The sequence below is a fragment of the Astyanax mexicanus genome, chromosome 14 (genome assembly GCF_023375975.1).
Source record: "Astyanax mexicanus isolate ESR-SI-001 chromosome 14, AstMex3_surface, whole genome shotgun sequence".
NCBI lineage: Eukaryota > Metazoa > Chordata > Actinopteri > Characiformes > Acestrorhamphidae > Astyanax > Astyanax mexicanus.
In genome coordinates this window covers 32825507-32837877 of record NC_064421.1, presented here as the reverse complement: position 1 = coordinate 32837877, position 12371 = coordinate 32825507, and the positions used below count along the sequence as shown (strand labels likewise).

General features: G+C 37.9%; 1 protein-coding gene across 1 annotated transcript; it reads left to right on the top strand.

The window, feature by feature from the left end:
* Nucleotides 1–236: 236 nt before the first annotated feature.
* Nucleotides 237–12069, top strand: LOC103025054 (uncharacterized). The gene is made up of 7 exons (XM_015604607.3): nt 237–495; nt 3716–4041; nt 5102–5205; nt 5480–5623; nt 6494–8579; nt 9248–9507; nt 11092–12069. The coding sequence occupies exons 2-7, from the start codon at nt 3929–3931 to the stop codon at nt 11226–11228; spliced, it is 2844 nt and encodes a 947-aa protein (XP_015460093.3). The 5' UTR covers nt 237–495; nt 3716–3928; the 3' UTR covers nt 11229–12069.
* Nucleotides 12070–12371: the final 302 nt, after the last annotated feature.

Below are 12371 nucleotides of genomic sequence, written 5' to 3'. Positions count from 1 at the left end.
ATATTAGCACTGTCCCAATATTACACGTTATAGAAAGCCCTCTCGTGTACTATTGTTTATTTAAAGTATTTAAGTCTTAAAGCGCCATTAATTGTGATTAATCAAAGAATATTGTTGTGATTAATTAATCCTTTTCTTTATTGATTGACATTACTAACTGATATTGATCCTACAGTGAACTAATAAAGAAACTTCACCATTAAACACAAAAGAGCCAGGAATTACCTTTAGGAAAAGTGGACCCACCTACCTGTTTTCACCCTAGAGCAACCTGACTGACCCAGGACCAGCCAGACCCCCTGATAAACCCCTCCCTCAATGCTGCTCCACCAGATACCAGGCTCTGAACACATTCAGGAAAACAATGATGGAGAACTTCACAGAGAACACACAGACCAGCTGCTCCACCTTCCTTCCACACACACCTTCACACACACCAGTCAGATCTTCTCACCAGCACTGCAGCCTTCTGAAAGTCCAGGTAGCTTAAACCAGGTAAGCTTCAGAACTCTTATGAAGATCTAATGAAGGTAATTAATGTAGATTACACCAGGTATAAATAAACATGTAATTAGCTAATTAATTCAGCTGCATGAAGACTTTTTTCTGTATTAAAATAAATCATGCTGTGTTCTAAAAGAGAGATCAGAGATTTTATAAGAGTTTTTTTTACAAAGGTAACAGTTTGTATAATCCATTGTTGTAGAACCCATTTATACCCAATAAATAATAACTTTAAAAATAAATTAAGCAATACATTTTAAAATATTGAATAAGATTTTAATAGAACCTGTTTATACCCAATAAATAATAACTTTAAAAATGAATTTAACAACACATTCAAAAATATTCCATAAGACTTGAATAGAACCCATTTATATCCAGTTAGCTTAACACTTAATATGTAGTCTATAGTACTAAAATTAGCCATTAGCTCTTTTGAAAACTTGTTAAAAAAATGTTTCACATGGTTTTACTGCAACTGTTTAACTGTTTAAGTGTTTAAACCATTAACTTTAAACCATAGTCGTTCTTTATTAATAGTGTAATAATTTGATAACATGTTTAAACATTTAAAGAAAGGTTTACATTTTTAAACCTTTATTTAGACTGTATGTGTTACAGTTTTATTTTATAATTTTTTCTTTACTACATCTAGAAAAGTCTACATTTATTAATTTCAATTATATATTACTGCAATAAAGTATTTAAAGTTAAATGTTAATGTTTTATTTAGTATGAATATAAATAATCAAATATCAAATATTGAGTAGAAACAGAATCTGTATGGATACAAATATAGTTACGTTTTACCTTTATTCTTTTATTAATATTCAAATATTCATTATCAAATGCTTAAGACTTAAAGTAATTAAATGCGATTAATCAAAGAATACTGTTGTGATTAATTCGATTTTTTTTTTTTATCGATTGACACTACAATTAACCATTTCTCAACAAAACTCTCCTAAATACTTAACCATGGAACAAATTTAAAGAGAATAGCTTGGAATGATTTTGTATAAAATAATAAAAATAATAATAATAATAATGTAATATAAAAATAATCGATAACGCTATACAATAAGGGTATTTCAATTAAGAGCACTTATAACAATAACAAAAACAATAATAAATGGTTTAGTAATATGAGTTAAAATCAGTTAATTATTAATTGACACTAGTTAAGACATTATTAAACATTATTACAACAATATATTTCTTAAGAATGTTGTAAATCCTGTTCATTAATAATGAATTGAGACATTAGTTGATATTTATAGATATTCTTTAACGATCAATAATGTGTTAACAGTGTCAATTCATAAGATGTTGTAAGTACTGTTAATTAATGAACGCTTATTGTAATAAGGTAAAAACATTATCCACATTTTTTTTTATAATTGTATTGTATCCTGATTTAAATCATTAGCTATAAACCATAGAAATAATGTGTTAGCCTATTTTCAAAGATCAGCGTGTTAAACTGTATGTGAGGAAATGAAATCTTTACTTTGTTTAGATTCTGAGTAGAAGTCATTAAAATGTTCTGTGGTTAAAATGTTCTGGGGTTAAATCACTCCAGTTAAGACTGTAAGTGAGCCATTAGACGTGACCCATTTGAAAGGGTTCATGCAGTCAGATGCTAAACTCTTTTGAAAGACAATGGGCAGGTGATGGGAGTAGTGTGTAGTTTTGCTCCTTAACAAAGGAAGAACTGGTAGGTGTGTGTGTGTGTGGGTGGGTGGGTGTGTGTGTTTGTGTGTGTGTTTGTGTGTGTGTGGGTGGGTGGGTGTGTGTGTTTGTGTGTGTGTTTGTGTGTGTGTGGGTGGGTGGGTGGGTGGGTGGGTGTGTTTGTGTGTGTGTGGGTGTGTGTTGGGGTGGGTGGGTGTGTGTGTGTGGGTGTGTGTGTGTGTGGGTGTGTGTTGGGGTGGGTGGGTGTGTGTGTGTGTGTGTGGGTCGGTGGGTGTGTGTGTTTGTGTGTGTGTTTGTGTGTGTGTGGGTGGGTGGGTGTGTGTGTTTGTGTGTGTGTGGGTGGGTGGGTGGGTGTGTTTGTGTGTGTGTGTTGGGGTGGGTGGGTGTGTGTGTGTGGGTGTGGGTGTGTGTGTGTGTGTGTGTGGGTGTGTGTTGGGGTGGGTGTGTGTGTGTGTGTGTGTGTGTGTAGGACAAAAGATTTGGATCAGTTGGTTGGGGGTTGGTTTATTGTTTGTCTTTCATTCGGTTACCATCACTGTTCCAGGAAACCTCATTTAAGCCCCACAACACGACCTGGCTCTACTTTTTAAACCATCACTTAGAACAGAGTTTATCAAAATTTTAGACCATTTATCATTAATGACCAAACCAACACTTCCAAGAACCTTCAACTTCTTTCACAGGAACACACGTAGATACCACACACATTCTTATACTGCTTATACACAGTAATCTATTTATCACATATCTTTCACCAATTGTATGTAGCAATCTTGCCACTCCCTGTAAGACTCAGGTGTGCTCTGACTTTGGCAGATTGCTATTTTAACAATGCAGAGCTTCTGTACTTATTAGCAGAGGAAACTGACTTGAAGGCGTGCGAGCAGCTTATTTATGGGACCAGCTATGTTATTTTATGTTTCTGTAAAAGTTGGGTTTGTGCACTGCGGTGTGTCCTTGTTTGTAATGAGCTGAGGTGTTCGTGCTTTGGCACGCTTGCATTGCCAGGATAGAAATGAATGTCTGACTGTTCACATCTGTCTTGGTTAATTCAGTAATTGGCGCACCTATGTTTTCCGTTGCCAAGATAGCAATGCACTAGAAATTTACCTGAACACACCCAACTACAATTTAAATCTAAGTTATACGATTTATACTGATATGACCCACTCAATCCTCCTGGAAACTCTCCTCTATCTAATTTACTTTAATGTAGCTAGGTTCATTGGGTGCTCAGCACCTCTAAACCCCTAGAATTGTCCCTGGTCTGGAGCTCGGCTGTTGTCAGGAAGCGTGAATCAGCTAAGGAGAAAGCTTGAAAGCTTTTAAATAGTCTAAAGTACTTTAAATAGATAAAGTACTTTATATAGCTAAAACAGCAATAACAACCTTATTAAAATCCGCCTTATTAGAATACCATCCATACCTTATTCCGTTTTACAAATAAATGTGTGATATATTGTCAGGAAATGTTGTTTTGCAGGCCGATTTTACTCATGTTTACCATCTTCATTCCCAGGCCTCACACGGTTTCAGCTCCAACTGACAGCATGACATCTCAGTAAAACCAGCCAACCATAAACTATAAAACAAGAAAAGCCAACAACCAACAACTGGTGCTGATTTAGGAATCAGAACAGCAAAAAAACAGCAGGAATACCGAGCAGCCCTGGAGGAAAGAGGAAAACGTGAGCCACAAAGTGCTTTAAAGGCAGTAGTGGAAAGTGAAAGCATGGCTGCAGGAGTGAAGAGGCGCTCGGCAGCGGCTGCTCCAGATGGAGGATGGGGCTGGATGATCGTTGCTGGCTGCTTTATTACCACCATCTGCACACGTGCTGTCACCAGGTCAGTTACTGAGACTGAACTCAGACCAGGATACCCACTGTCCTGTACAAAACACTGTCAAAAAGAGCTTTCTTCTTAATGAGCTGATTAGTTGAATCAGGTGTGTTGGGTGCAGGGAAAGCCCTAACCCAACTAAAAAAGAATGCTATAAGAACATTTAGCAACGTTTTGAAAATGTTCCTGGTAGCTTAGCCTTTAACCTACAGCCTATATTTAATAATGGTCTGCATCACATAACTTTCCCAGCTAGATGAATACTAACATTAAAAATTCAAACATTTACACAATCAATGTTGCAGAACCTTTCAAACTGTTAAGAATATCCAGAAAACTTAACTAATTAAACATTCTAAGAAAATGTTCTAATATGCAAAGTGTTTAGCTGAGTAGGTTGAGTTCAGACTACAGAAAAATCATGAGAATCTAAATTGACAATCTAACATATTATTTATTATATAGATGTATTACACACAGAGTGATCTATTTTAAGCATTTTTTAAGCATTGCTGATGGCTTACAACCAATGAAAACCCAAAGATCAGTGCCCCAGAATATTTTATTATTATTTAAGACCAATTGGTGCTTTTAGCAGTGTGGGCAGTGTGCCAAGTCCTGCAGGAAAATGAAATCCACACCTCCACAAAAGTTGTCAGCAGAGGGAGCAATGAAGTGCTGTAAGATTTTCCTGTAAAACACTGCACTGACTTGACCAAGCTGCTGGTCTAGTGTGAAGTTTCCACCATCAGTGATGGTTTGGAGAGACATGTCATCTGCTGGTGTTGATCCACTGTGTTATATTATCAAGTCTAAAGTCAGTGCAGTTTTGTTTTCCCAGAGAATCTTACAGCACTTTATGCTTCCCTCTACTGACAACTTTTATAGAAAATTTCATTTTCCAGCAGGACTTGGCAGTAGTTGACCAACATCAGGGCCATTTATGGCATTTATGGGCTCTCTGCCTGTTTGATGGATGACTGGATGACCAAACAGAGCAAGTGTGAAAGTATCCTGAAACTCATTAGGTCAGTATCTGTATGATGGCCATTGCTGTCGATTGCAGGTGTGTATCCATCTTCTTCTTGGAGTTCCAGATGCACTTCTCCAGCGATTATTCCAGAACTGCATGGATTCACTCTCTGGTGGACTGCACCACCATGCTCTGTGGTAAGACTGTTCAGCTTTGATTGGATGGATGGATGCATGGATGAATGTATAAATATTACTCTATTAATAAATTTACTAAATTTACAATGATGATGATCATTCTATTTGAACAGAAATGGGAAATGGAGGCCAGAGTCCAGCACAGTTGTCTGATTTCCGTGCTCTAACAGACCCACTAAACCTGAAAAATAACAGTCACAGTCTTGGTTTTTATGTGAAATTTGCTTTGTAGACTTGCATTGTATGAAACTGTATCTCTGTGCTCTTTCTGCAGCTCCTCTGGGTAGTTACATAGGGAACCGCTTCTCCTGTCGAGTGGCGGTGATGGTTGGAGGATTGCTGTCTTCTCTGGGGCTCATTCTCAGCTCCTTTGCCTCTAGTTTGGAGTACCTCTATCTGTCACTAGGCATTCTCACAGGTAAGATACAGGTAAATTTTTACATACTTACAGTACCAGTCAAAAGTTTGGACACAGAATTTTATTCAATGTTTTTATTTTTATGGGGTTTTTTTTCCACATTCTACATGAATACTGAAGTCATCCAGACTATGAAGAAACAAATAAGGAATGATGTTGTAATTTAAAAGTCTTAGACAAACTAAACAAAATACTCATCATAACTTGGTCATGGCCTTCTTCTAAGCTCCGCCCACCTGTAAAAAGGGTGCCAAAACTCAAAGGCAAAAAAACTGAAGCAGAAGCAAATGAGAGATTCCAGAAGCAGAAAAATCTAAAAAACAAAAAAATTAAAGCTAAGACCGGCAAAATTGAAACAGTAACAATGTTTAAATAACATGCAAAGAATAATAAAGTAACCAAGCATATTAAAAATATGTATTTGCTATATATTTTTTCTCTTTTGAATGTGCAACAAACAATTTGTCTTTTTGATTTTTTTAATTTTGACTGGAGATTTGATTTTTTTACGTAAAACTTTTGGCACAAAATTAACTCCATACTAAGAAACTTTTAAAGTCAATCCAGACCCTCATTGAAAATAGTAGAGCGGGGTCAGTGGGTCTGAAAGAGCATAGCGCACAGAGGTCTTCAACTTACTTCAGAGTCAGTCACTACAAACCTCCAAACTTCATGCGGCCTTCAGATTAGCTAGAGAGATTCATTGAATGGGTTTCCATGGCTGAGCATCATAGCTCCATCAAAGCTTTACATCACCAAACACAATGCAGACGAGCAGATACCTTTGGCAATACTGTATAGTATACATTACTACAACATGACTGTTTTTTCTGACTCATTTTTCTTTATTTCCCTTTTTGTCCCTCTCAGGACTGGGCTTCGCTCTCTGCTACACCCCTGCAGTCGCCATGGTGGGCTCCTACTTCAGTGAAAGGAAAGCTCTTGCGTACGGGATCGCCATGTCCGGCAGTGGCATTGGGACATTTGTTCTTGCACCTGTGGTGCAGCTTCTAATCGAGCTCTACTCCTGGAGGGGGGCTCTCCTTATTTTAGGGGGGTTTGCTTCACACTTGTGTGTCTGTGGGGCCCTCATGAGGCCCTTGAATAGACATAGGCAGAATCAAGATGGTGAGGGCCGAGAAGAGGAGCTTAGCATGCTAAATGCTAAGTTAGCAGAAGCTAACCTGCACATGGAATTGAACTTAAAGGATAATTTGGAAATGGCAACGTTGGATTTCAGTGGTGTTAATATAGACAGAGTGAGCAATGGTGGGCTAGAAGACAAGATAATACAAAAAGAAGAGCAAGATTTAGATTCTACCCTTGAAGAGAAAATATGTGGAGAACCTGTTGAAAAGGATCTTGTGGAAACAGATACAGAAATGATGGAGAAGACTAAAGACATTGAGTCAAATCCTGGAGACACAAAAGTCATTTTTATGAACACAACGTCTACAGATCTAAAGCTAAATACAAACAGCAAATCGACCAACTTAAAGGACCCAACAGCTTCAGAGCAGAACACTAAATTAAACACAAATCTTTCAGATACTGTTGTAGTTGAATCAGTGCTAATTGGCTCAAAGCTACCTGATTCAATGCTACTTCAGTTGGTGCTAAGTGATCCAGGGCGAGCTGACTCAGAGCTGAACAGTTCAAAGCTACCTGAGTCAATGCTAGTTCATTCTGCACTAACTGACCCAATGCAAGCTGACTTAAAGCTAATGGATTCAAAGCTACTCAAGACAGTATTAATTGACTCTGTACTAAATGATTCAATGCAAGCTGACTCAGAGCTAACTGATTCAATGCTAGCTGGCTTAGAGTTAAATGATTCAAAGCTACCTAAGACAATGCTAACTGTGCTCAGTGACTCAAGGGAAACTGACTCTGAGTCAGTACTACACTGCTCAAAACTAACTGACACCATGCTAATTGACTCTGCACTAAATGACTCACTGCAAGTTTACTCAGAGCTAATTGATCCAAGAGGAGCTGACTCAGAGCTAATTGATTCAATCCAAGCTGGCTTAAGGCTAAATGATTCAAAACTACCTGAGACAATGTTAATTGACTCTAAACTGAATGATTCAATGCAAGTTTACTTAGAGCTGACTGATTCAGGACGAACTAGCTCAAAGGTAAATGATTCAAAACTACCTGAGTCAATGCTAATTGACTCTACACTAAATGACTCAGTGCAAGTTTACTTAGAGCTGACTCATTCAGGGCAAACTGGCTCAGAACTAAATGACTCAAAACTACCTGAGACAATGCTAATTGACTCTGCACTAAATGACTCAATGCAAGTTTACTCAGAGCTGATTGATTCAGGGCGAGCTGGCTCAGAACTAAATGATTCAAAGGTACCAGAGACAATGCTAATTGACTTTATGCAAACTGACTCAGAGCTAACCGACTTAAAGCTACCTGAGTCAAAGCTAGTTCAGTCTGTGCTAAATAATTCTATGCAAGCTGACTCAGAGCTTACTGGCTCAAAGCTACCTGAGTCAATGCAAGTTTCCTCTGCACAAACGGACCCAATGCGAGCTGACTTAGATCTAAATGACTCAAAGCTATCTGAGGCAAAGCTAGTTTACTATCCAGTGCTAGCTGAATCAAAGTTAGTTGACTCCAAACTGCTACATGAAGTGGCCTTCTGTGAACGTCCAGGTTTCCCCGTCAAGAATGAAGCTCCAGGAGAAAGCAGAGATCAAAACGGTTGTTTCTTCCTGCCGTCCACAGAGGAGTATAGCTTCCTGCTAATACCGGACTTCCTGCTACTGTCGGTGTCTTTCCTGTTCCTGGCGTTCGGATGCAGCGTGCCGTTTGTGTACCTGGTACCGTATTCTCTCAGCATCGGTGTCAGTCATCAGCAGGCTGCGCTCCTCATGTCCTTTCTGGGAGTGATGGGTATCGTGGGGAACATCACTTTCGGTTGGATTTCAGACAGAAGGTGAGTCACCGTGATGGTTCAGTTCTTTAAGCCTTTGAGGCATGGTGGTCAGTGTAAAAATCCTCCTAATTTCTCACTCACAATTGTGTTTAAAGAGAAAATCTCTACATTATTTAACCATTTTTAATGATTTCTGGAGACTAATGGTTTGACGAGACCACTGGACATTTTATTGCTTGTTTAAAGATTTTTGAGAATATAAAACAAACTGTATGGTCAGGACAGTTTCAAAGCATTTGTGCACCCCAATCAAAATGGATTTTTTCATTCATCCTCAGTAACTTATATATTTTTATTGTCTTGTTTTTTCTTTTCTTTCTTTCTCTTCTTTCTTTTCTGGCTTCATAATTGCTGAGGTTTCATATTTTGCCGGCTGCAGGAATGACGAACCTTTTCTACATTGACCATCACAGAATTTTAAAGGGGCGCTCAAACAGTTTGCTGTTGCATTCAATTCATAACCAGCTCAGGGCCCCAGGCAATTGATTGGTTTGCTTGCCATGTTGCAGCAGGCCTGTGTATGGCACAGAGCAAAAAATATATACATTTTTAAAAAAGAAATTCTCTGTGCATAGCAAAAAGCATTATGCCAGAAGCACACTACAAGATAATCGGGCCGATTTAAACATATCTTTTTATTTCTTTCTTTATGTGTCTCCTGTATGCAGGTGTTTAAGGGCATATCGAATTGTGAGCTACTTGCTTGCAGTGGGGCTTGAAGGACTGAGTTGCCTGTTTGTGCCCTTGTTGTGGAATTTTTCGCTGCTGGTACCCTTTTCCCTTTTCTACGGCTATTTCGACGGGGCCTATGTGGCACTCCTTCCTGTGGTGACCTCTGACACCGTAGGTCCTACTTACCTCTCTTCAGCACTGGGCGTGGTCTGCTTCCTGCACGCCATTCCCTACCTCATCAGTCCACCAATAGCAGGTGAGGATACCACATAACTTCCCGTGCATTAGTAACTTGGTTTTGGAATTTATGTAACCTGCTGTAAATATTTTAGTTAAATTTGGGCACGTTAATGTGAGCTGAGATGATGAGGTACGACACATCTTCAACAATTACATCCTTCATACAGCCCTGGAAAAAATTAAGAGACTACTTCAGTTTCTGAATCAGTTTCTCTGATTTTGCTAAATATAGGTATATGTTTATTCTATAAACTACGAACAACATTTATCCCAAATTCCCCCCAATTTTTTTTATTTAGAGCAGAAAATGAGAAATGGCTGAAATAACAAAAAAGATGCAGAGCTTTTAGACCTCAAATAATGCAAAGAAAACACATTTATATTCATAAAGAGTTCAGAAATCAATATTTGATGGAATAACCCAGTTTTTTTAAATCACAGTTTTCATACATCTTGGCATGTTCTCTTCCACCAGTCTTACACACTGCTTTTGGATAACTTTATTCCACTCCTGGTGCAAAACTTTAAGCAGGTCAGCTTGATTTGATGGCTTGTGATCATCCATCTTTCTCTTGATTATATTCCAGAAGTTTTCAATTTGATAAAATCAAAGAAACTCATCATTTTCAAGTGGTCTCTTATTTTTTCCAGAGCTGTATGACATGAACATATTAGGTTGGGCTGGCAAACAATGCACCAATGGTAAAAATATAAATATATATTTCTGTATCAAAACTATTGTTGTCAATCAGTACAAACAAAAAAAAAAACAATTGAAGAAATCACATACATTTTTTGCAATTATTCACAGCTATTTAAATATGAACAAATTCAGCACAGTGTAAACAATCAAATTAAGCTCAATTAGCCATTTTCCTTCCCCGGTGTCATGTAACAGACCAAAGAGTCCTCTCCCCTCTCTTCAGTATCCTCTTAATAATCACAAGCTGATGGCTTGTTCTGAACTAGCAAAATGATAAAAACACACTTTTCCACACACTTTTTCCCTGAAATGTTTCTTCAGCCACGATACTTAAATAATATAAAATGTCTACATATATATTTCAGAAGGTAGAGACAAATAAAAACTCTGTTAGGAAAAATGACTAAAAGCCTTTATTGTGTCATGGCAGTCACTGTCACATGTCTGTAGTCACATGATTATCAATAATAATAATAATAATAATTTAAATAAATAAATAAATAATTGTGGAAAATAAATATTAATAAAAAAATGTTGAGAAAAAAATATATATGTATTTTGTAAATTAATATATATATATATTTTTTGACACATTAAAGGCTTTTAGTCATTTTCCTAACAGAGTGCCTTTGACTTTTATTCTTTTTGTTTCAGAAGGGTTGGAAATATTGATCAGGCTGCTTCGCACTATAGGGCGCACCAGATTATAAAACGTTTAATAAACTTTTTGATATATAAGGTGCCTCGGATGATAAGGCGCATTATGGAACACTAGTTACCTGACTGGTAAAATTCATATGACGAGTTTTGGGAAAATTAAAGGTTTTTAAATTCCCCTTATAGTGTGAAAACTACTTGCAAAACATCACAAACTCAAATATCGCTCTTTTCTTGTAGGTTGGCTGGTGGATCAGACTGGCTCCTACACAGCTGCGTTCCTCCTGTGTGGATTTTCTATAATCTGCAGTGCGTTGATTCTGACCACCTTCAAATTGAGTCACCGCTGCAGCAGAGGGTCCTCACACTCTTACTAAACACTATAGACTTTGACCATGTTGGAGCAAGATATCTCATATTGGAACTAAATAAGGTATTATACCAAAATTATACCTGCCAGGACTGGGGCAGGTGCATCTGAAAAAAAAATTAATATCATGGAAAAGTTTGTTTTTGTTTGTAATTTAAGAATAAAAAATAGCTATACTGTCATACCTTTTAATCATCACCACATATACAGAACCCGTCAACAATTTAAACACACCTTTTAATTTAGTGTTTTTCTTTAGTTGTTTATTATGGAGTTGTTTGAACAAAATCACTCTCACATGAAGAGATCTCACCAGCTCTATTCTTGCCAGTTTCATGTTTACACTGATCGTTTAACACATGTTACGGTTGGCTTTGTGCCAAAATGGCAAAACATGACCAAGCTAGACTGTGCTTAACTGCAATGGAAACACATTAAAACTTATTATTTGAAAATACGTTAATCTCCTTCATTTAATGACTTACTAAAGACAGTAGGTACAGATCCCAGGAGGGATCTGTACATTAAAAAAAACATTAATCGTGTTCGAACGAATCCTGTTCATGCAGCTTGCCATTAGCTGCCGGAGCCCCGAGAGCACAATTGGCTTTGCTCTTTCTGGGTGGGTAGATGGCGCTCTCTCCCCACATCTCTCCAAAGGGTGATGTCAATCAGCACAAGGCGTCTATGAGCTGATGTATCAGAACCGAGTCGCTGCTCTTTCCTCCGAGCTCGCTGGCTGCTTGGCAATACTGCATCAGCAGCAGTTCAAAAAGAAGCGGTGGCTGACTTCACTTGTATCGAAGGAAGCATGTGCTAGTCTTCACCCTCCTGTTGTTGGGGCATTTCTAGTGATAGGGAGAGTCCTAATGAGTGGGTTGGGTAATTGGCTTTGTAAATTGGGGAGAAAAAAGGAAAACACTTCCCTACACATATAGAATAACAGGAGGAAGACCAGAATGAGAGCTGTTTTCTGACGTGACTTTTTAAAAAAAAAAACAGCCTATTACCAGCACAATGCAACCACAAGTGGCCAGCATCAAGCAGAACGGAAAAAAACATGGCATACTGCTGGCGATGTGGTAGCTCTACAGGGGCAGGGTTAGCATCCATTCGTGTGATTAGTTCCAGTCCTGTTTGTTTGCAATAT